The sequence below is a fragment of the Mastomys coucha genome, unplaced genomic scaffold (assembly GCF_008632895.1).
Source record: "Mastomys coucha isolate ucsf_1 unplaced genomic scaffold, UCSF_Mcou_1 pScaffold22, whole genome shotgun sequence".
Lineage (NCBI taxonomy): Eukaryota > Metazoa > Chordata > Mammalia > Rodentia > Muridae > Mastomys > Mastomys coucha.
The window spans coordinates 42,103,982-42,128,438 of NW_022196905.1; the positions used below are offsets into that span (position 1 = coordinate 42,103,982).

Consider the following 24,457-nt stretch of genomic DNA (forward strand, 5'->3'; position numbering starts at 1 on the left):
TCCTCCTGCTGCCCTAATATTTTAGTGTGATTGAATAGGCAAAATCCTGTCACAGTAGCCCTCATAAAATTTTCTTCTTAAATATTCTCTGATTTGTTAGCTAGTACCTTAAATTACTACTTACAGTATATAATTTTGAAGGATTTAAAAATTCAGTTTCCTGTAGTCAAATGTTTTGTAATTGTTGCGTGTCTTTACACTCTTGAAAAATATTTAGACCACGTTTTAAAATGCACTCACAACGGTGTCTTGCCTTTCTTTCCCTGATGTTCAGGTGTACTTGTGCTGATGGGTTTGAAGGAGAAAACTGTGAAGTCAATATTGATGATTGTGAAGACAATGATTGTGAAAATAATTCTACATGCGTTGATGGAATTAACAACTACACATGTCTTTGCCCCCCAGAATACACAGGTATGAAGAAGAGGAAATGTGTCATCAATCGGTGTATCAATTTGAATGCATCATCACACTCTTATGTTTATTTACCAAGTCATTCTTTCTCACTAATTGGGAGATTTAATGGTAATAACTGAAGTACATAGGTATTGTTTAGCCAAGCAAATAAAAGATGCAGCACACTTGGTCCAATGAACCTTTCTTATAAAGTCATGATCTGTAGAAGAATAAAAAATGATTCTGACCTGCTGAAACTTTTGAACCCATAATTCAATCATATTTTTATTTGACTACTTTCCCTCTACAGACTATTTTTGCCAATGTATATGTGTGCATTTCTTTACATAACCAAACCACGATTCAGCATCCACGCCTCATAACGTCCATACTTTCTTTTTAGTAGTGAAAGTTTGCCTATAGGAAGTTCTGTCCTTCAATTTGTGCTCCATCAGGAAGATGAGCTTTGGAAAGTCTTGTGAAACTACTACATTACCAGTGCTTTGACTCTGATTGTTAAACCTGATCAGACTACTCAAAGGGCTAACTTTTTCTTACTTTAGAACAATTTTATATAAAGTCAGCATTAAGTGTCTGCCTTGTCTATTTCGAAAGAATAGCTTTTCTGTTGGGTTATGTGGCTATGCCTAAGAAATGCCATAGTCAGCTTTCATTTTAACAAAGCATGAGAAGGAGACAGAAAGGAGAATAGTACTGAGGAGTATCTAAAGGTTAATGCACAACTGGGTTGTGTCATTGTTTCTGAAGCTGTAATTTGCATTCTACTTGGCAGTTTCATTTGTTATATTTATTTTCATATAGTAGAACATAATTAATAATTTAGGATAGTTAAATAATTACATAGTTACCTAAGATTAATACTTCTAAACATAAAATGCAACCTTATCTATATAGTCGACTTTCCAAGAGTTCCTTCTGAAGCAATAATCTTTGAGGGTTATTATGCAAAACACAAAATTTGCATTACATTAAATGTCTGTCTTCATAGAAAAGTATTTTTTGTTATGGGAAAAGTGAAACATAGAGTAATGAGGGTCTGTTTTGACAATCTAGACATGTTTAAATGTTTCTAAAGTTGCTTTTTCCATGAAGTCTTACAAGTAAAGCACTAGATATAGACACATTGATGAATAGGTGGGTAAGTAGGTAAATAAATAAATGATAGGTACATAGATAGATGATTGGTAGGTTGATAGACACATGAAGATGGAAAATTAGACGTGTATATCCATACATACATACATAGCTATCATGCTGAGTCAGAATTTGATCATTTACTGTTTTTGCATTAACAAAATATAGCAAGTGTGTTAGAACACACCGTGGCCACATAGATTTTTGTTGTTACACAGGTTTGCCTACCCATCTCTCATCTCTATCACATGTCAGATATATTCCACTAGTTTATAGCCATAGATTTAAATCCCTTATACAATGCCTGAGAATCTAAGATCTATTGAACCAGATATCTATATGCCTGTAAGAAGTTTAATATTTAAATAAGAATGTTTCTTAGTCATCCATAAGACAGAAATGCTTTCTATCTCCATCACTGTTCAGCTGATAGAAAAGGCTTAAGAACCCACATATTTTTGAGATTTTGGTGAACCACTTTATTTGATTCTACCAGAGAAGTTGGAATCTCAAGCATTGTAAGACTATTAAAGCTCTCTGTGTTGCTCTGGGTACAGTAACCAGGAGTTTATAGACTCTTCCTGGTTTAGCCAAGGCAGAAGGTGAGATCACATGTGTTTTAAGGTCCTTGTATGTCTTTCTATGATAATTTGCATAAGATTGCAACACATACAACTCAGTTTGGAGCATGTCCTGCTGCATTGCCTTTCAATTTCCTAAATTTATTCTGATGAGTCATAGCAATATTTGGCTGTTTCTGCTACCTGCTCCACTTCCGTTTCCAAGCTCTTCTGTGCCCTCCTACAGAATTCAGTTCCATGTTCTCTCCTCTGAGAGTGGGATGCAATCCCCTTTCTCTAACTATGTCAGGTATCATTCTTCTCACTGTATTATAAGAATTCAAAACTTAACCAAATCCATTGTTTGCCAAAATGTGGCATTCATAAAAGTTGTCATGAAGGACCCTACCATGACTCTGTCATAAACCATCTGGTGCTGAAAATGAGCCTAAACACCATTATTCTTTTTATTTATACCTATTACAAATGTTTCTTTGCCTTAATTTGGGCAAAGGATCAAGAAAAATATTGAACTGGAGACTGTGTAAGGCATAGAGCAGAGAGATGCTACCTTTATTACATTGGACTGAGTCCCCTGGGTCAAAAATGATGTGACAACTTGGCAATAGAGAAAATATCTAAATGGGATGAGTTCATAAATCATTTCTTAACTGTAGATTTTTGTACACATCTGAAGTGAGTGCAATTACAAAATGTCCAACAATCATCTGCATTTTCTGAGATCAGAAGCATATAGATGACCTTTGCTGTCAGGGAAACATAAGTCTGATTCTAGAATTCCGTGTCCTGTTTAATCTATGTCTGCAGTTACAGAGAAATTATCTTATAATGTGACTTTGTTGTTTCAAATTTAACATGGAATCTGATTAATGAACGTGAGTTCAGAAAACAGAAACCCAGCTAGACTCACAGAATATAATAAAGTCGCCATTGTTTTAAAATCATTTAAAGCTGTCAGTTGCTTTTTTTCCTTTGATTTTTCTTTCTTAGCCTGTACCACAAATACATACAATGAGAACATGAATTCTATTTGATAGCAACAAGTAAAGCTTCAACTGGGAAAGCTTGTAAATCATCATGGCAACAATACTCCCATTTAACATCTACATCGAGATGTACAGTTGTCAATGGAGAAAATTCAGAGACCTGAAGGGAAAGACAAGGAAATCAGCACATGACAAGCAGCTTATCAATCTGAGCTAGATATACTTGAAACAGGATCAATGCCTGAAATGCATTCAGAAATGTATAGAGGCAAAGTTAAACCCTGAGCAACCAAACATCACAACATGTGTTGAAGGATGTATTCCCTGCCCCTTTCTAAACAAAACAAAACAAAACAAAACAAACAAAGACAAAAACAAAAAAATGACTAATAACATAAACTGTATGACTCGATAGTGTTTTTCTGTTATCTAAACTTTACTGGGCCCCCACATGCCCCTTAATAGTCAGATATATTTTTCTCTACATATTAGCATTCTCGATGCATTAGGTCTGCTTCTCTCCCAGCTAGAAGATACTTCATTACAAGTATTATTCAGGAAAGGTTAAAGTTTTAAAATTTAGTTTCCTGTGATTCTATATTAAAATCAGTATTTGACATATGGGGAAATGATTTAGCGATATTAATTTTTGAAAATAATTCTATATTTTTAAGTTAATTTCAGAGATTTGGGAATATGATTTGTTTAATATTGTCTTAATTATTAGTGTATAGTTTTCATAAAAACAAAACATTTCTTATAGGAAAATTTTCAAGGAATTCCTTGAAAATATATAAACTGAAAATTAGGAATATGGTGTGCCTACATTATTGAAACCATGTAAATATTTTCCTAGATAGTGTTAGATTTGGAGTTGATCTTGGAAAAATAGTTTCGCAATAGTAATTATTGGGTTGGGTAATTATGTGTGTTTTCAATAACTCCACCCTCTCAGGGCCCCATAGAAGTACGAATGCTTTCAAGCTTTTCTATTAAAATAATTATTCAGCACAATGGCAGTGTCCATAGTAACTGAGTGTTTATATTCACAGTCTATCTTATGAAGAATATAAAGAATTCTTTAACTTTCCCATTTTGTCTCTGGACCCCTAAACAAATGTTCCCTTCACACCTACTACAGTAAAGAAGCAAGTGTCAGTCACCCAGTCCCAGTTTAGCTGCCACTCTCTAGCTTGCTGGGATGGCTTTCACTTTTGCCCCATTCTTCTCCCTGTTTGTGTGTTTAGCCAGCTGTAGGTAAGAAGTGTAAGCCTGGCTTCAGTTCGCTCTCTCACACTGGCTTTTCTGTTGTTAATGCTGCGCGTTGGCTTCCTGTGTGCTACTCTTACATTGCCATGTAAAAAGTCTTTTGTCTCTTCTGTCTTTGTCGCTGCCAGCTGCTAATCTGAATGAGGTGGAAAAAGGTTAGTTGCTCTTTTTAAGTCTATTATGGTTTTCATGTTAGTTCTCCTCTGTCTTTTAAAGCTACTAGATTTTACCGGGTGTGCTGGGTAAAAATGTTGACAAGTGATGAAGTTAGCCAGTGCTGTGTCAAATCTTTCCTATAGATCCTTGATATATGTATAGCTGCATGAAACACTACAAAATGCTTCATTGAAATTCATTTCATCACTTTATAGAAGGCTGTGGTAGAGCTCTGAGTGAGAAAAACATATGTCTAAAATTAAAAACTTATATTTTTTCCTACTCATCCATATGCTTTTATAGTTAAAAGATATGAGAATATATTATTTTATACTTAAAACTATAGGCCCTTTAACACAGCATATATACTATTCTTTGTAAAAGCATAGAAGGTAGTGAAGAGTTTTTCATAAGTTTAAGTCCATATCTTTACTACTATGTCCATAAAATATATCTGAAAATATATATAGTAATTGAAACATTTTATACCATATGAATGGTGTTACATTTCAATAAGTAGCTTCCTAGCATATATAAGACCCTGTTTCCAACACCAGCACTTCAGAAATTGTATAAGTAAAAATAAATTTTATACGTTTATATATATGTACATATGTTTCTAATATATATGTAAATAATGTGCTGATAATGTGTTTCTTTGACTTGTGTTTAAATAAACAATGTATTTTATATGAAATAGCTTACCACATAAATATTAAAAAGCCCAAGAAATTTATTTGTACAGTGAAACTGTATCGACATTACTGAATGTAGTGAGTTCTAAGTCATTTTCTTAAAGCATTATTAAGCTTGGGGCCCAGTCACTAACATCACTGACATCTGCTGGGTTCCCAAATACATCCAGAGCTGAGAAGAAGGCATACAGTTGTTAGAGCAGTAGCCATGCTGAAACTATATCTTAGAATCTTCATGAACATGTCTGTTAAAGTCTAAGTGTTAAGCCTGAATCATTTGGGTTTCTAAAAGACTTTAGGTCCTGAGTCGAGGAACCAACAGAGTGTGCTAGTCTTGATGGGTATGGGTATTCAAGAATTACTTGTAGTATTATAAGACTGATGGAGGGATATATAGAGTATCTCCTTCTCATCTGTTATTGAGCAATTTCTTCTCTGTTGCTGTGTTCAGGTGACTTACTGTGTTTGCTCACCTAGTAATATTGTGTGAAAAGTGAATTTAGAAAACAAGTTAAAAAAAATACATTCATCTTTTAGACTGAAAGTATCCTATCCTGTCTGTTAAGGTATCTAATACTTCCTTGGTTTACTATCCTCTTTCCATTTTGTAAGTACAAAAACAATTGATGATATGCCTAAGGCCAACTGTACCTCCAGATCACAGCAGAAATTATTCTGCCATGAGTATATATACTTAATTAGTGGCGTGTACACATTCTTAGAAACAAGCTTAGTACTTTAAATCACCATGAGGTGTTTTGTTTTGTTTTGTTTTGTTTTGTTTGAGACAGGGTTTCTCTGTATAGCCCTGGCTGTCCTGGAACTCACTCTGTAGACCAGGCTGGCTTCGAACTCAGAAATCCGCCTACTTCTGTCTGTGTGGCCATTAAAGGTGTGTGCCACCACTGCCCGGCTCACCATGAGGTTTTAAAAGCTCACTATGTTTTGCACTAATGTTTATAAAATATTTGTTGCTACAAAGAATTAGCTGTTGACCTGATTTTCATTTAAAGCAAAACATTGTGGTTGGTTGAAATGGCAGTGATATTATAAGTCTATGGATATAGACTGAAGAACAGCATTATAAATCAATGATACTGTATGATTCAGTGTGTGGTTACTCAAGAATGTACACCTTGTAAGTATAATATCTACCTGAACCTACAGCATCCACTATAAGCTTCATACCTCTTGCTATAACTAGTCCCACTTGAAGCTACCTCCAGTCTTGGCTATTTTTCATATCACACAGTATTGCTAATTGTTTATGCAAAACAAGCTTTCTTTATCATTTATCTGATTGCTAGAGACAATCATCCTTGTGGACCTTTGAAACAGTTATGGTCCTCAAACTCAAGTGTATAGATAATTTACTGTATTAGTTGCAAATTATTAGGACCTAGTCAGTGCCTAAACCATTAATAATTTTTAGAATGGTGTTATAATTTGTCCCAGAATACTTGATATGGGTCTAGGGGGATTGTAAATGCATAGTCTTTAGTCTTCATGTCCTAGAGCCAGCATGAAAAAGGATAAAGCCTCAATGACTTAGTTATTTTCTTCTGTGACAGAGGAGTAATGACTCCTATCCTCCTCCATGTTTGAAAAAGTCTATAGGAATACTTTGGGGTAGTAAATTTTCACATTTCTGGATGTTATGGAAAAGCCTAGTGAGACATGCCTTGCATTATCTAATGCTATTTCTTCAGACTGAAGAATGAGAATTTGGTAGATAGCTCTATCACAAAAATGTGCACATGAAATAGATCTTTCCATGTTTTCACTAAGTTTATTTTTTTTTAAGTTTTTACTTTTTATGGTCATTATAAATAGAAAGACTGTATGTAGGGATAGGTGGTCATTTCTCTTAGCTCTTGCATAATGACACCTGTACAATGACATATTAAACGTGTTGGACTAAGACATATTGAAAACTGAAGAACTCTTAGCAATAATTTTAGGCTTTCTGCATCATCTTCAATAGTTGTGATCTTGTCATAAACACAGGGAGGCCTGCAAAATGTACAAGGTCTGCATTTCAAAGTCAATATTGCTATGGGCATAGCTGAGGTCTTCCAATAAGGAAAGCTAATGCTGTAGCTTTAACCACTTTAACTGGAGAAAGGACTTTGGCAATCTTGCAAGGTCATGTGGTTTCTATTCATCTTCCAACCTTTCAGGGCTTTCTTCCATGTATTTGAATCTCAGAAAACATTTCAGAGGAACTATTTGCTCTCATTCACTCACAGTGACCACTGAGTCCAAACAACGGTTTAACTTAACCAGTTTTACTCCCTCTCATTTGGATTTATTTACTTTGAAAAGAGAGTCTAATTTCTTTTTGGACTTGCAGTAACTATTAAAATTGGCTAAATTCTTTATCCATAGAAATCTTTGAAGGAAGTACCTCCTCTCTAGATCTGTTTATTTGGAGGGGTGAGATTTTCCATCTAAAAGTGCATAAGATGTTTGCTGAGAAAATATCTAATTCTGGACACTGCTAAAGATTAAAAGTGATACAAAACCCACCAAGCACTTCCAGGTTCACCCAGCCAATTCTGGCTGTGTTCTCAACTGCAGGTTCAAATCAGGTCATAGACATGGCTGGTCTTAAGTGCATGCACATGTCTTAAGTGCATTTACAAATTAACACAGAGATGCTGTTGGGGATAGGTTTTGTCCCTGTGAACACTGATCACACTGTGTGGGAATCAAATATGATTAAGCAGCCACTGATGCATTCATTTAGAAAGCAAAAATTAAGAAACATTTCTTTTTGTTTGTGTTTTTCATCCTATAAGACATCTAGGGACCTGCCTACCTCACAATTCTCTGAAACCTTTCTATGCTGAACTATGGTTCACTTCATTTCACAGGGTTTGCCTATAGCACCACCGGCATTATGCACAAACCACCTTTCACCCACATTTTACAAGGAGGACAGCTGTCAGTAACTCACATATCTTCGAGATGCCACAACCCTCTGCACCACTCCCATGTGCGCCTATATCAACAACTGAACTTCATTAACTTTAGAAAATGAGGGCCATCTGGATAGTTAACAGTCATATCTTGAAAGTCAATTAGTTATTTCTAATTTAGAAGACAAGTTTCAGAATGGTAGGCCCCAAAAAGCAGTAGATTGTTAGAGGAAATCCTTAGGAACTTGGTGTTCATAAATCACTCCTCACTTACTGACAGAAGTTAGATCATTCATTGCTCTTATCACTAGTAAGCATGCTAAATGTTTACATGGGAGACTTGACATTTATTTGACTTTGCTAATATTCTCTAATGCCTAAAACTGTAGATTTTAATGCAGTATGTAACACAGGCCTGTCTTAGATGAAGAAATAAGGAGAAAACATAAGTACAATCTGTCCTTCATATCAACAGACTGCTTATCTGAACACTCAACCAACTGTGGATCAGGAATATGTAAGGAAGCTTATCTCTGGAGTAAATATGCGTATTCACTTTTTTCTTGTTCATGTCCTCTACAGCATGACAACCATTTGCTTTTAAACAGTGTTTTAGGAGATTGCATAATCAAGAGCTGGTTTAAAGGGTATGCAGCAAGAAGCTGGATAAATGGTTCAGTGATTAAAAGCCCCGACTGTACTTGCTGTGGATCTGGATTTAGTTCACATTGCCCACATCATCTGGCTCACAATCACCTGAACTCAAGCTCCAAGAAATTCAATGCTCTCTTCTGAACTCCTGGGCTCCTTACTCACATCCACAAACCATAGACAAACATACACACACACACACACACACACACACACACACAAAACAACATACTTTAAAAATAATAAAACTTTATAGTTTGCAAGGAGATATGCCTAGGTTATAATCAAGCACTAGTTCATTGTACATAATGAGTTGAGGATAAATGGTAGCTGCAGGAATGATCCCTCAGTGATCCTAATGTTGACTGTGAGAACAGATAAGGCCCCTACAACATATCTGATATTCTGCATTTAGTTAAAATTAAGCCAAAACAAATAACCAGATCTGTTCATCTTAGCTGTTCTCAGACATATGATTTGTAGGCTAACATATACAGTCCCTCTGTTATTAGACTCATCTTGATTTTCTACAATCTTAATCATTTTTGCGAAATAAATTGTAAAGATGACCTCAGATAATGTTCAAGGCATGTTTGACTCACAACACAATCTGCAGTTGTTTTTTTCTCTCACTTCTTTAGGTCACCTGTGTCTTCTATACTTTCATTAACATTTAAAATATATCTTCCCACAAGCAACAAGCAAGCCAGTGCTAACCTTTCACATTTTTTTCCACTGAGTACATGATTGATAGGAATGGAAATTTCCAAAAAATGTACATAAAGGAATCCCTTGTCCTTGCAGGATATATTTTAAAGAATAGAATTCTATGCAGTTTATCAGGTTAGTTGCATATTTAAACACCTTCTTTTGCTGATCTGATGCATATATAATAAAATTAGTACAATCTATTCAAGCTTTTTCTTACACAAAATTGAAAGCACAAACTTTCAAAGAATGGTGTGTTTTACTTTACAAGTATGTACCCTGGGGATTCACTCAAGAATCCAGCCACACTTCCTTCCTTGTTACAACTGTACTTACAAATGTCATAACTGATTAAATTTAACACTAGAATTCCAATTCAGTTATTTAGATCACTGCCCTGTATTGATCTCCCTCATATCAATATTAATGATATCAAAATAACTACTTTGATTAGATTCAAGAATAGCCTGCATTGTAAGCCCTCATCCTTCCCTGTGCATCCCTGCATCCACAATTTTCAGAGTATTTTTCCAAATCACACATCTGTAAGCCAAAGGAAAACTGAATCTAGGTGAACTAGCAGATGGTAGCCATGGTAGGACCTAACAGTTGAGTGCCCACCAACACTGTCTAATAGTCATTTTGTTCCCTTTGTGGTAGGCATTCCTAACTGGAATTCAAAGTTTGAGCTATTAGAAAATTTGGATAGTCTCTCATCCAGTTACTACTAGTACTCTTCTGTATTGCTCCATTTTGTGTAAAATAAATTAATAGTTTAAACAGTGAATTTGAGTTAAAAATATTCAGAAATACTGATCCTGGTACAAAATGACCAAAGTAATATGTCTTCCAGATAGAAGATAGTCTATTGTCTTCATCATAGCTTTAAAAATGTTTCTTTCCTTTCCTTTGCTTCTGTTATATAACTAAATTAGATGTGTCCATTGCTGACTCTATGGCCTTGTGTGGAACCCTGGCATCCTTGGCTCACCCCTGATCTCTCTCAGCTTCACTCTCTATCCTAATACCAGGATCCTCCTCTATGTTCCCGACCTTCACATGACATCTCAGGGAATGTTGTCGAAGAGGGGCAGAAAGCTTATGAGTAGAGGATCATGGAGTCTGAGGTGACACTGTGACTCCTACTAATTTCAGAGGCTTAACTCATTAAGTCTCACCAACATGACTGGCTCAACATGAGAACAAGAACCATAGCAACATACACTCCAAAGTGAATGAGGAAAAGGCCCCAGAGGCCCCATCCCTAATCAGAGTATTGCAGAAAACCAAGGAATGCTGAGATCAGGAGAAATAGTCTTCCCTAAGGAAGAGAACACTACATGGTTATCCCATACCAAGTGGTCAGCCTTAAAAACAACCATACAAATAGCATTACAGACTGAGCCTATCATTAGAAATATATATTTACATGCATATAAATTTATGCTTGTAAAAACAATCTATTTAAAAAAGAAGCCATGAACCCAAAAAGAAAAGTATATGGCAGAGTTTGGAAGGAAAAAAAGTGAAAAGAAAAGAGATGTGATTGTATTGTAATCTCAAAAATGGAAGAAAACATAATTTTCAAAACTAGAAGAGGGAGGAAGAGGGTCAGGTTAAATGTCTTAGCAGCTCCATTTTGAGACCTATGGGGCTTTAGAGAAATCTAAAGGCAAGAGTCTGTGCAAAGAGCAAAACTGATAGGAAATCCTTTTTAATCTGGAAGCAAAGTTAGAATTTCTATAAAAAGAAAAGTCATTAAGGTATATATTAACTTAAGTAAAAGACCATTTAATAAAAATGCAATGAGAGTTAAAAATTAAGAAGTATTACAAAAAACTGGTAGAATATGGTATAAACATTAAAGACAACTTCGTAGATTGCAGTAAGAATTTGAATAAAAAATGATATGAGGAGAGAATTGAGAAAGACGATAAACAGAAGGTCCCCATTGTGTTTTAAAAAGCAATAGAAATATCAGTTAAAGACATATCTAAAATAAAGCAGTTCGCTCAAGGTACTGTTTCCCAGAGGAGCCCTCACTGTGTACTTAGGCTTCTGTGTCTTCCTTGTTTATTGGTACTTCGAGGGCTCTTCGCTCATGCTGACATTTCTGTTTCCCACTGAATGCCATAATGTTGTATTGTCACTCAGTGTAGGGCTCTCTGTCACCTTCCCATCTACATCATCCATCTCTTTGGAGGAATTTTTCTTTTACAAAAAGGCTATTTTAGAGACACAGTTAAACTTTAAATCTTCAACTCTAAAACCCTCTTTATCAATGAGGAACAGAGGCCCAGAGCAATAAAACTAGTTCATTTCAAACAGACAATTCTTTGCAAAGGAATCTTCAAAGAGAAACACAACACACACACATACACACACACACACACACATACACACTCACACATTATATTCACCAATAAGAATCTAGGGAGCAATTCCTCAGAATGAAGGAAAGGTCAGTTCTAGATTTGGGGTGTTTTCACTTGGAGTTGAGACCCAGCCTGGGGGTCCTTGTCCAAGCTCAGCATTCCTCTCTGCTTGTACACTGGGAAACACATGAAGGCAGATCTGCTCACCTTATTGCAATAACCCCAGCATCTCTAACAGCCCCACAGTGTTGATGAATTGTGGTTTCCCTGGATTCATTGGTTTGGCCAGGGTTAAAGTAAACAAAGGAGGGACCCTTGCCCTTTCTCCATGTTTATAAAGCAAATTCATATTGTGGACAAACTAAAACGTATATAGAATTAATGTTTTTATTTATCTCAAACAGTCGCTTTCCCTTGACATATATGTATATATATCATAGTGGGATGGTTAGTAAGTATTCCTTGGCCTTTTTAGTGACACATGGAGAGAAAAATGCTTTTTTGCCTTGATTTATAAGACATTAGGGAATATAAAGATTATTTTTCAAATATAAAACTACAGATTAATAAGCCAAACTAAAAAAAAAGACGCAAATGCCAAATGATTCCATTTCATATTACCTTGTTTATGTTAAGGCCAAAGTTGGTCCAAATCCCATTATCTTGTCAAGTTAGTAGTGGGCATATAGTAGGTACTAAGTAGAAGTGTGGTGATGGAGGCTTCAGGCTTAGGGATAAATCCCTTTCTGGGTAGAGATAGACCCTGGTCACTTTGAATCAGTTACTTTTGAATAGATTTTTTGGTGTTCATTTAATTTATGTTTATATGCTATACTCCAGTTTAAGAATAATGTGTGATTAAATGTAAAACTTTAGGAAGAAAGGATGAAAAAGATTCAAAAGTCCTTTTCCTGATCCAGTGAGATTTAAAGGGTCTCACCTAAACCACATATCACTTTACCAGCATTACCTGATGCCTTGCGCCTCTTTAGCAGTAAGACCAGTATTGAACTTGGGCCTGTGACCTTCTTGAGTGGCCCATAACTTGAGGGGTGGGCCCTTTTTTGCCTTGTTTTCAACCATGAGCTGTTATGCAGCCTACTGGCTTATGCCTGCCTACCCTCACTGCAGAACTAACATGACTTGCCCTATTGCAGGTGAACTGTGTGAGGAAAAGCTGGACTTCTGTGCACAAGACCTGAATCCCTGCCAGCATGACTCCAAGTGCATCCTGACTCCAAAAGGATACAAGTAAGTCCAAGGCCAGTTGGGGCTCACAGTGGAGTAGGGCATTGGGTTGCGGGCTTGGGATTTCATTGAGGGTTGTGTCTCCTCCACCACCCCGAGTTTCACAATTTTGCCAAAGGTTAAAGGATGGGTCATATGTACCCTAGTGTTTGTGACAGTTTCGCTAATAGATCTGTGAACCATGGACATTAATTAGCACAATAAAAGTAAATAAATAAATAATACAGAGAAAGCCTTTGTTCACCACAATGTCTAGGAAGCCCTTTATGCAACAAAACCGCCTTTGAATTAGCTTCCTTACATGTAATTAAAGGCCAATCCAATTAAGCTTCTAACATCCACTAGGTAAAGGTATTTTAAAACAAAGAAATTGGTTTTGACGTAACTGAAAATTCTATGGTCTAAAACAGTTGATTATAGAGGCTGAGATACTGTGGCCAGGTTACTCTGTTCAGCCCTGGCCTGTGTGTGTTGCCTTTGTGTAAGTATTGATAAGGACCATTATTAACCTTGTTCTTGAGATCTAATACAAGCCTCCATAAAGAGCTCCCTCAAGTGAGCTAAACAATTAATCAAAATCATTTCTTTTCCCCCTCACAATATTTCTGAAGTATGCTAGATACCAAATTATATGATGTCTTTGATAAAACCTTGAAAAATATTAATGATCTATCAGCAGTTTTAGAACTGGCAGTAACTTAACTGTCATCTCGCCTAAATTTTAAACACAAGGGTACTGTAGCCAAGAGAAGTCAGGTACCTGTGCTAAGGCTACACATTAATTTACTGGTAGGGCTCAAACTAGACTTAATATTTGCAATTATGTGGTACATGGAAACCATATTCCTATTAATACACTTTCTAGTTTATTATTATCAGGGTTGGCTTGGAATCAAGGTTAGACTGGATGCTAGGAGATGACACAGATGTACTCAGGAGTGAAACCATGGTTACATAAGATAAGTGAGAAAAGCATCTTCTACTCCATCAGCCAGTGTTTGTGCAGCATCTGTAGTCACAGAGTATGGGATGACACCATGCTTCATTTCTATAGTATTTCCCCACTATGTACCTCTCATATTTAACTTTCTCATCGGAACAACCGGCGCCTTGTAGTACAACTCAGAAGTTAAATTCATTCATGTCTGGGAAACCTTTTATGAGCAAATGGAATTTGAACAGTATATCAAAGAGCTTGATTTTTTTATTAGATGTTTTCTTATTTACAATATCTCCTTTCTCAGGTTCCCCTCCAAAAATAAAAATAAAAATAAAATAAAATAAGAAAAAAAAAACTAAAACAATCCCTTGTTCCCTCCCCCATACCCTTGCTCACCATCCTACCTCCTCCTGCTTACAGGCCCTGACATTCCCCTACACTGGGGCATAGAACCTTCACAGGGCCAAGGTCCTCTCCTCCCATTGATGACCAGCTTGGCCATCCTCTGCTATATGCATGCTGCTGGAGCCATGAGTCCCCCCTCCCATGTGTACTCTTTGGTTGGAGTTTTAGTTCCTGGGAGCTCTGAGGGTACTAGTTAGTTCACATTGTTGTTCGTCCTAAGGGGTTGCAAACCCTTCAGCTCCTTGGGTCCTTTCTCTAGCTCCTTCATTGGGGACCCTGTACTCAGTCCAATGGATGACTGTGAGCCTCTACTTCTGTATTTTGTTTTTAATGCTAAGAATTCAACTCAGCCTTGCATTTGCTAGACAAAGGCCCTCATCTGTGTCTCCAGTCATTTTACTTGTAATTATATTTTTGAGAGGCTCTTAGCAAGTCGCTTAGAATACCCTCAAACCTGTGATTTGTTCAGTTAGACTCATGGGTTGCAAAAGTAATAGATAGCAACCCTAGGCCCTGCAAGGAGTTAGATAATTACTAAATGGATTATCACATATTCAGAGTAGAGGGCCAATGTGAGCTCAGTGCTGACAGAGACCACTGTCTTTGAGTGGTTAGTGAAGTAAATAGTTACAAAATTTTCTGTTCCCAATATTACCAGTAAATTTGTTCTAAAATTTAACTTTTCAGAATATATGGATGTAATTGTAACACATCTTGACTATATTCACTATCTTATTGACAAACAAACCAACAAACAAAAAATGGATGTAGTTCTGAGTCCATCTTTAGTTATATTTAATTTCCAATTCTAGCCAAAAACTAAAATTCTTTTTAAAAATTTTCATTTTATACACAATGCTGCCTTGCATTTTGTTCTACCATCCATGGCTCTGCACAACAATTGCTTTACCTCCCAGTGCCTTTCATCTGCCCACAGTAGAAGTTGGCACATCAAATCTACATCACTTATGTGGAGCAAACATCACCACTTTGCAGAGAATTAACAAGGATGGTTTCCTGGGACACTGTATCTGATAAACAGCTTCCACAGGACTTTGTGTAATTCTAAGACACGTTATTAGTAAGACTTAATGGAAACAATGTTAACCGAGAGGAGCTCGTTTTAAACAAAGGACTGCTTCTTAATTAAGTATTTTCTATTACTAGCAATTAGGTTGTATACTCTCAAGAGTGTGCCTTGCTGCAAGCTGCAAGCTAGATGGACTGACTTGAAGGCCCTCTGTTTTCACCAGCCAGTAATTCATGAGCTCATTTTAGAGTTGTATGTAGCTGAGCTGAAAACAGGTTAAGTCAGAGTGAGTGCCATTACTCCTGTCTCATAAATAATTGTGCACTGTGGGAAGCATAGCTGCAGAAAGAAAATGGTCTTGAAAACCAAACAAGCGGAAGCTGGTGGAGAAAAACTTTACTGAGAAATGTTGTTTGGACAAGTTGTAATGCTACTTCAATTTCATTTTCTTATTAGTAAGTTGACAGAGCTGGTTTGACTTTTCATGCTCTGTCATACACTTCATAAATTTCCTGCATTGCTGTGAGATATTTTTAGAGCATGATACGCCATAAGCAGTATTTTCAAGAACACATCTTTCTTAGTTAGCATTTAGAGTTCTAAACAGTATATATAGATATTTTTTCTATTTTACATTCTATATTTCCTCCCTCACTCCTCATCAGATAGTAGAATTATAGAGAGTTGATAGGCTTTTTTGGTCATAGGAGAGATGGGAAATTCTTACTTAAATGTTCCTTCCTGCTTTAAAGCAAGAGACAGACAGAATAATCGGTCATGATATAGCTGCTAGTTCTAAGGGACTTAAAAAGTAGTAGTTGGGAAAAGAGAGCATAAAATATCTCCTAGACAGCTACTGAGCTAAGTGTTTGGTTCTCTTATCTTTTACTTTGATATCTTTTCTCAGATAAATAATTCAGAGTGTTTCAAAGCCCGTCTTCTTTCTAATGTTCAGCACTTCAGTGGCGCTGCCCACATTAACATTGATGGAAGTTCCCTTCCAGGGCCCCATCCATCCATTTGAGAATGTGTATGACCACTTAGGGTCCATTTAACTTCAGGCTTGCAGTGTACTTCTCTTTATTGTGATTTAGTATTAAAGCCAAGCAGCCTCAATACAAGCATGCCTCTGAATGAGCTCATTTTGTTCCTAAAACATACATGCAACATCCATGGCTCTCTTAGAAGAACTGTAACCCCATTTGTTTTAATATATCAATTCGCCAGTAAATAAACTTATTTTGCATATTTTGCATCTTTAGACAATACCCTTGGTGTTTAGATATATCACATTCAATCATGTAGTTTTAAACTATTTTTATTCATTTAAATATATATTTTATAGAATACTGCATAATTAGTAGAGAACACATATAAAAACCTTTCTAGAAAAATCTAGACTCATAGTTATGAAAATCGAAGCCACTTTTTGATCATTCAGATACCTAAATAAATGTTAGTGACTTTCTACATAGAATTTTATTTAATATTTAACATACCTGTAGAGCCGACATTATACAATATTGTAGGTTAGAGAGGGCCACTTGGATGGTAAGTGCCTTAGTTAAAATGTTGTTTTACAGCATGTGAAATAATCTGGAAATAGGAAGACAGATGATGTGAGATGCTAATTACATTTGGAGTTTTAAAAGTTGAACTCATAGAAACAGAGTAGAGGGTATTGCCATGATTTAGGGGTAATGAGAATGGAGAAATATGAGGTTCCAATCTTAAGAATGTATAGGGAGGAGATGATGAGTGTGTTCTATTATCTATTATAGAGACAGTGACTGCAGTTAACAGTACCATATATCTGCTAAGAGATAAAGTCATAATTATTCTTGCCATAAAAGTTATAAATATATATATTTATATATATATCAGGTAATTTATACAAGGTATGTTAGTTTCTTTTCCTGTTGCTGTGACAAAACCACTTGACAAAAACAACTTGGTGACACAAGCATTTACTCTGCCCACAATCCAATGTATACATCTAATGTAGTTCATCTATACATTGGTTGGTGGTTAGGTGACAGAAGCATGAAGCAACATTAATTACATCGACTACAGGAAAGCAGACAGCAATGGGAATACACACATTTGTTCAATCCCCTGTCTTCATCTATACAGTCAGGGATCCCAGGCAGGGAATGGCACCTCCCACCATAAGTGGGCCTTCCTATTTTAACCTATACAGTCCAGAAGATCCCTGATAAACATGCCCAGAAGCCCATCTCCCAAGTGACTCCTGTCAAGTAGACAATACTCACCATCACAATGAAGTGATGGATATTTAATTAATTTGATTGTGGGCATTATTATCCAGTGTGTACATATATTAAACATCATGTGGTAAGTATTGAAATACATAGTTTCATTAAGCTAGAAAACAGAAATACTGATTTGTTAGAGGGAAAAAAATAGACCTAACAATGAAGCCAGACTAGAATATGAACTCTATTTAACTACAAAGCCAAAATTCAATGGATAAAACCATGGTTTTCTGTCATGTATATATACATATATGTATACAAACACATAAAATATGCCGGGCGGTGGTGGCGCATGCCTTTAATCCCAGCACTTGGGAGGCAGAGGCAGGCGGATTTCTGAGTTCGAGGCCAGCCTGGTCTATAGAGTGATTCCAGGTCAGCCAGGGCTACACAGAGAAACCCTGTCTCGAAAACAAAAAACAAAACAAAACAAAACAAAACAAAAACAAACACATAAAATAGAAACGAACCCTCCTTTAAACTCAAAGGAAGCACACTCATGACAAAAGAATGCTCTGAGGAAAGAGAGGATATAGAGGGCTATCACAAGCGTTATCCCATCTGTGGCCATAACTGTGCAAGTTCCAATGTCCCTATAACTTCACAACAGATATAGGCATATAACCGTCATCCATGAAATGCCTGAAACACCAGATGCTGACAATCCCCATATACACTTTTTCCATTATGCTTCTTAAATATTATAAAATGCAACTATCAAAGGAGGAACAGTAAGAGATGAGCAATAGTTAATAACAAAACTTCTAAACAAGGTACTAAAATGAAAATTATATAGAGGTATTCCCTTGGTCTCTAAGTATTGTACTGTACTCTGCTCATCTTTCCTATGATATGTGAAATGATGCTGTGCCTACAATATGTGAGCAATAGGCATGGTGATATTGATTATGGCTACTACGTAAAGGTGTCCTGAACACATTTACTTCAGTGTTGTAAAAGTGGATGCAATTATTAACACCTAGCTTAGTTCTTGTTGGAAAGGTAGCAGATATCCAGCATGGTTAAGTGGATGATAAGTTCTCAGGGCTGGACAGAGTGGACAGGATCTGATGTCACTCAGAAGGATGCACAACATAAAACACATTGTTTTACTGTTGTTTGTATCTGAAATCTCAGTGAATAATTCATGGCATGGGTAGCTGTCACCATGATTAACTGCGTACTACAATGCTCTATAAACCATTGCATGTGCTGTAAGACATTTCACTAGAGGATCTGAAAGTCCTGGTTTCCTTAATGCTACTGATGGATTTGCAGTGCTTGGCACCAGAGCACAGTTTTTAAAGGGAAGATTGAGCAAAACTGTTTCTACAACAGTGTGGTGTAGTAGCTTAGGGTCAAGGGTCTAGTCAAATTCCCTACCAAGGTCCACTTCCCACAAGAGTGACTTAAAAGTGTATGTCACTGGATAAAGGCTTGAGCCTTTTCTCCAATAATATATATACCTGTACAAGGGTATAATGTTATCTGTATCACAGAGCTGTAGAATGGTATAATGTGTTTGCTGGATCCAGATTCTTAAAATGTGTAGTAGGATGAAGAAGATGTTCAAAGAGTATAATCTCCATTACCCCAGTCCTCCATCAGTAATAGAATGGATAACCATTTTGCCTCTATATAACTTAAAGGAAGAAGCTAAAAAAAAAAAAATTGCCCATAGAATTGACCTCAGATACTTTGTACTTGATCCAATATCACAACCCATCAAATTGACCCAATTCTTCCACAATCATTAATTAAAACTCGGTGTCCAATTTAGTTGATTTCATTTCCTTTCACTATATTCTTTTTTAGTATTATATAGTTTGTGGCAAAATAAAACTCTTACTACTTTCAAAATACACTTAATTTTCTTTGTAAATTTGCCAGCCGTGGTAGCATATGACGGCAGTCCTAGCCCTCTGGAAGAACAGGCAGGATGCTTGCAGCATGTTTAAAATCCTTGTAAATTTACATATAAGACTGCCATCATCCAAATAGACAATGACCTTTAAAAAGAACAGAAAATGAGTACAATATGAGAGAAAAGACAGAAGTGAGGAAGAAACCCTGGTACAGTGATGTCTTTGTAGTTAGATTTAGGTTGCTCCTGATCATTAAGGAGTGAATCATTCCTCTGACTTCAAGTAAGACAGCCATGCCTCCCAGTGCAACCTATCTTGTGCAGACATCCATTAACCAGAAGGACAAGACTTGTAAATAAGTTTTCACATTGAGATAATGCTATTTTAGCCAGATGAAATGCCATGGCTCTTCATGATCTTTTGGCTCAGTCATGTTTGAAACTTTATCTCCTTGTTGAAACAGGTGTGACTGCACTCCAGGATACATTGGCGAGCATTGTGACATTGACTTTGATGACTGCCAAGATAACAAGTGTAAAAACGGTGCTCACTGCACAGATGCAGTGAATGGATACACATGTGTCTGTCCTGAAGGCTACAGGTGAGAACCTGAGAATGCGTTTATGTGTAGGGAGATATCTAGGACTCTGACACATCTAGTCTAACCTGATGTTTCTTTGTTATTTGTTAGTGGCTTGTTCTGTGAGTTTTCTCCACCCATGGTCCTCCCTCGCACAAGCCCCTGTGATAATTTTGATTGTCAGAATGGAGCCCAGTGTATCATCAGGATAAATGAACCAATATGCCAGTGCTTGCCTGGCTACCTGGGAGAGAAGTGTGAGAAATTGGTCAGTGTGAACTTTGTAAACAAAGAGTCCTATCTTCAGATTCCCTCAGCCAAGGTTCGGCCTCAGACAAACATCACACTTCAGGTGAGAGATCTCCCCCCTTGTCCCACCCCCAGTGAGCTGAAGAAAAACTTCCACATGTGAAGGCTTCAGATGTTTTCCTTTCAAGATTTATGTTTTCAAAATAAGATAGGAGCCAGTATGTTAATTCATTAAAGTGGGGAGGGGGCTGGGGACCAAAGTTGCCACTTGATTTGACACTTTAAATGAAGGTATTTTGCCGGTTAATTTTTATGGCCCTGCCATTTCTTCTCCGCACACTAGAAAGGCTTTTCTTTAAAACCTGCAACTGAGAGGTACACAGCTGAGACACCACCTTTTAACTTGGCTCTCTGTCGTCTGTCACCCTTCACCCAAAGCTCTGAGAAAGAGTCAATAGAATTAACAAATATTTTAATGTCTTACCACAAAGACGATTAACACTAAGCAAGTCATTCATACCCCTGAGGTGTGAATTGTATGAGATTAGGGATAATGTAGAATATTTGGAAAAATGGGGATACATACTTGTCTTATCTGGTAAACAAATTTCTTTACTATATTTTAAATTTAAGTGGCTTTGACCCTCTTCTTATAGACTTCTCTCTTTTTATTTTTTTTTACCCTAACACTGACAATACAGGCATGGCATCTAAAATTATGGGGCAAGAATCCTGGGATTGAGCCAAGTTCCCTTAAGAATTTCTCTTCACACCATCTACCTTCTCATGCTTGCCACATTGAACAATTATGTAAAGTACACTGGTATTAGGACTTTTAAATTCTAACTTTAACTTAAGTCCCTTAATAGCCCCCCAAAGGCAAAAAAATCAATACAAAAGCAGATATTTCCTATTTCTCTCTGCACATACTATGAGTGTAAATAATTTTGTACTGGTTATCCTTAATATAGTTATATTTAGTAAGTGTCAAGAATAAAGCTTAGATTAGGAGAAAAAAAATACAGATACACAACATTTTCCAGTAAAGACAATTCTGACATGACATCTAACAGGTTTTCTTAGATATTTGTTACTGGTTTTCTTAATTATTTATGAATTTATTTACAACAGAACATTTATCAAACTGCCTGTAAGCAGCAATTTCAACAAACATTTTTTTTTCTCATACCCACAAGACAAACCATAATGAACCCCCCATTCACTTAGCAGCCTGCTTCTTTGCATGAATATGTTTGGTTGACTGTGCATCCTAACATCAGGGCTACCTCCTACTAGATTGCCACAGATGAAGACAGCGGCATCCTCTTGTATAAGGGTGACAAAGACCACATTGCCGTGGAACTCTATCGAGGGCGAGTTCGAGCCAGCTATGACACCGGCTCTCACCCGGCTTCTGCCATTTACAGGTGAAGATCTCTCAATTACTGGTAAAGGTGAAAGAACTTATTCAATGAAGAACTGCTGCTCTTCTGCAGTTGTGTAATGGGAAGTGATGGGGATAGTATTTGGTGACAGCAGGTGGTCTAGTTCTTTATGAATGGCTAAAGCAGGATATTTGAGACCAAGGAACATAAAAATCAGAGATTTCTGTTTTATATTTTGCAAACGAGAAAAACTAGGATCAGAACACCCACATCTTGCAAAGAAGTTCCTTTTAGTGGTATCATTTTATGGTAGAAGGAAAGGGGGGAAATACATGCTAGAGATAAGGGGAGGGAAGAGGGGTATATTCCCTTCACTGGGGATCTACTCATGCTGACTAACCCACTCTCTCCCCGAAGAGCGAGACATGGCTTGATTATCTTGTAGCTTCCCTATTCCCTACCCTTCAACATTGTTGCATTGGAGGTTATATATTTTAGGAATGAATTTAATGGTATACTCAAGCTATTGCAGTCAGCTTTATAATACCCTTAGTACCAATAATCCCCAAGCATGTAACAGACATTATTTACATGCATAGTTTTTCCAGGCAGGTTAACTCAAATAAATTAAGTAAGTCAACTGTAGGGAAAAACTATGTTCTCACTCTTTCATAAAGAGTTTAAAAATCCCAGTGTTGTAAGTGTATGTTCCTCCATGACAAATAGCCTTAGCGTAGGCAATGCAATACAAATGTTGCAATGGAGAGAAGTAAAATCAAATCTCTTTCTCTCCAGCTCTCCTTGGATGATACCAAGTAAAAATATAGTTCACACTTTATTGTTCATTTGTTTACTCTGTGTGAATTTTTCTCTTTTTTAAATACTAATTCATATTTATGCTGATGTTATTGTTTCAAGACAAGGTTTCACTGTTTAGTCCTGCCTGTCCTGGAGCTCTCTCTGTAGGCCAGGCTGGATTCCAACTCAGAGGTTCACCAGTCTCTGTGTCCTGTGTGCACATGCCACCACATCCAACTTGATGCACATTTAGAATGCCCTGTTTTTGGGAACAAAACACATCAGTAGGCTACACACACTTGGTCACACACGTGATTAGATGTTGATTGTGGCATGAAGTATAGAAAGTGATCTCAATCTTATAGATGTTGTCTGTGAACATGGAAATGTGTTTCAAAAAGCGTCATAGCTCATTGGCTCCTTCAAACAGTTCAGGTAGTGTAGATGCCAGTTGCAGCCATGAGTAGAATTTTTCAGTCCTTTTGGTGGTGTGCTAAGTCACTTGGGATTATTTACAGCATGAAAACAGACACATAATTATTGCTTTTCAAGTGGAATACAATGGTTATTTCACCTCCAAATGTTGATGAATTGTAGCCAACATTTTGTATTCATTAGGCTTCAAAGTATATAGTGTTTCAGCCCATAAAAAGATTTCATAAATTTGCGGTCCATTTTGTTTTACTTTATTTTTTTGCTTTTTGATGACAATGGTGCACTATAGAACCATTCCAAACCATAATAAAGATTCTTGGGTTGGCATAGTAAAGCTAGCATTCACATAAAATATACCAAAATATTTCTAGATAAGTTGGAAGAACCCGTGATTTTCTCAAATGAAGGTTTACTGGAAAGGGCTTTTTATGTTTGATTCTATGTTCACTGCCATTTTTTACCTCAATGAAAAATAGCGTATGTCCTGTGACAGTTATAAAAACAATATTATATTGCACACTCTCCATTTAAAATTAAAAGCTCATGTTTCTATTAGAAAATTATGTAATAGAGACATATTACTTGGTCTTGACAACAGGTTCTATTTAAATTCTTGCATTTCAAATTAAAACATGCAATTTGGGAAGCTATTACATTATTTCATAGTTTAAAAAGACAGGCAACAATTAAGCTAATGTCTAGGTATTATATTATATTAAATTAGTACTTGAATATTAAGAAAATTATTAATATTCTAAAGACTTAAAGGTAGAAAGGCAGGGAAGAAAAAATGAGAAAATCTTAGCAAGAAATTGAGAGATTTTCAAGGTATAATACTCAATTTAAAAAAAAAAAGTGGAGGTCAGGTGTGGTGGTACATGTCTTTAATCCCAGCATTTGGGAGCAGAAGCAGGTGGATTTCTGTGTGTTCAAGGCCAGCCTGAACTACTTAGATCTATCTCTTAACTCTTTTATGACATCATATATGCTTTTTTTTTTTTTTTGAGTCAAGTCCTCTCTGTTATGCAGCACTGACTGCCCTGGAACTCTCTACCTTCAGAGCTCCCAGGAACTAAAACTCCAACCAAAGAGTACACATGGGGGGTAGGGAGGCGGGGAACTCATAACTCAGCAGCATGCATATAGCAGAGGATGACCAAGCCAGTCATGAATGGGAGAAGAGGACCTTGGCCCGGTGAAGGTTACTATGCCCCAGTGTAGGGGGATGCCAGGGCCACTAAGCAGGAGGGGGTGGGATGGTGAGCAGGGGGAGTGGGGAGGGAACAAGGGATTGTTTTAGTTTTTGTTTTATTTTTTTTTCTTATTTTATTTTCTTTTTCTTTTTTTTTTTTT

The 24,457-nt window shown here is 36.6% G+C and overlaps 1 protein-coding gene across 7 annotated transcripts in view; it reads left to right on the forward strand.

Annotated features, from left to right (window-relative positions):
* Slit2 (slit guidance ligand 2) overlaps positions 1 to 24,457 on the forward strand; it is a 331,000-nt gene that overhangs the window by 285,611 nt on the left and 20,932 nt on the right. For 4 of the 7 annotated variants that reach the window (XM_031342214.1, XM_031342216.1, XM_031342215.1 and 1 more), the window contains 5 exons: positions 275 to 414; positions 13,051 to 13,144; positions 20,121 to 20,258; positions 20,349 to 20,589; positions 21,783 to 21,913. In XM_031342214.1, coding sequence (XP_031198074.1) covers positions 275 to 414; positions 13,051 to 13,144; positions 20,121 to 20,258; positions 20,349 to 20,589; positions 21,783 to 21,913 — 744 coding nt within the window. Of the gene's footprint in view, positions 1 to 274; positions 415 to 4,515; positions 4,543 to 13,050; positions 13,145 to 20,120; positions 20,259 to 20,348; positions 20,590 to 21,782; positions 21,914 to 24,457 lie in introns of all 7 variants that reach the window. The other 3 variants (XM_031342213.1, XM_031342212.1, XM_031342211.1) reach the window with 1 other exon arrangement.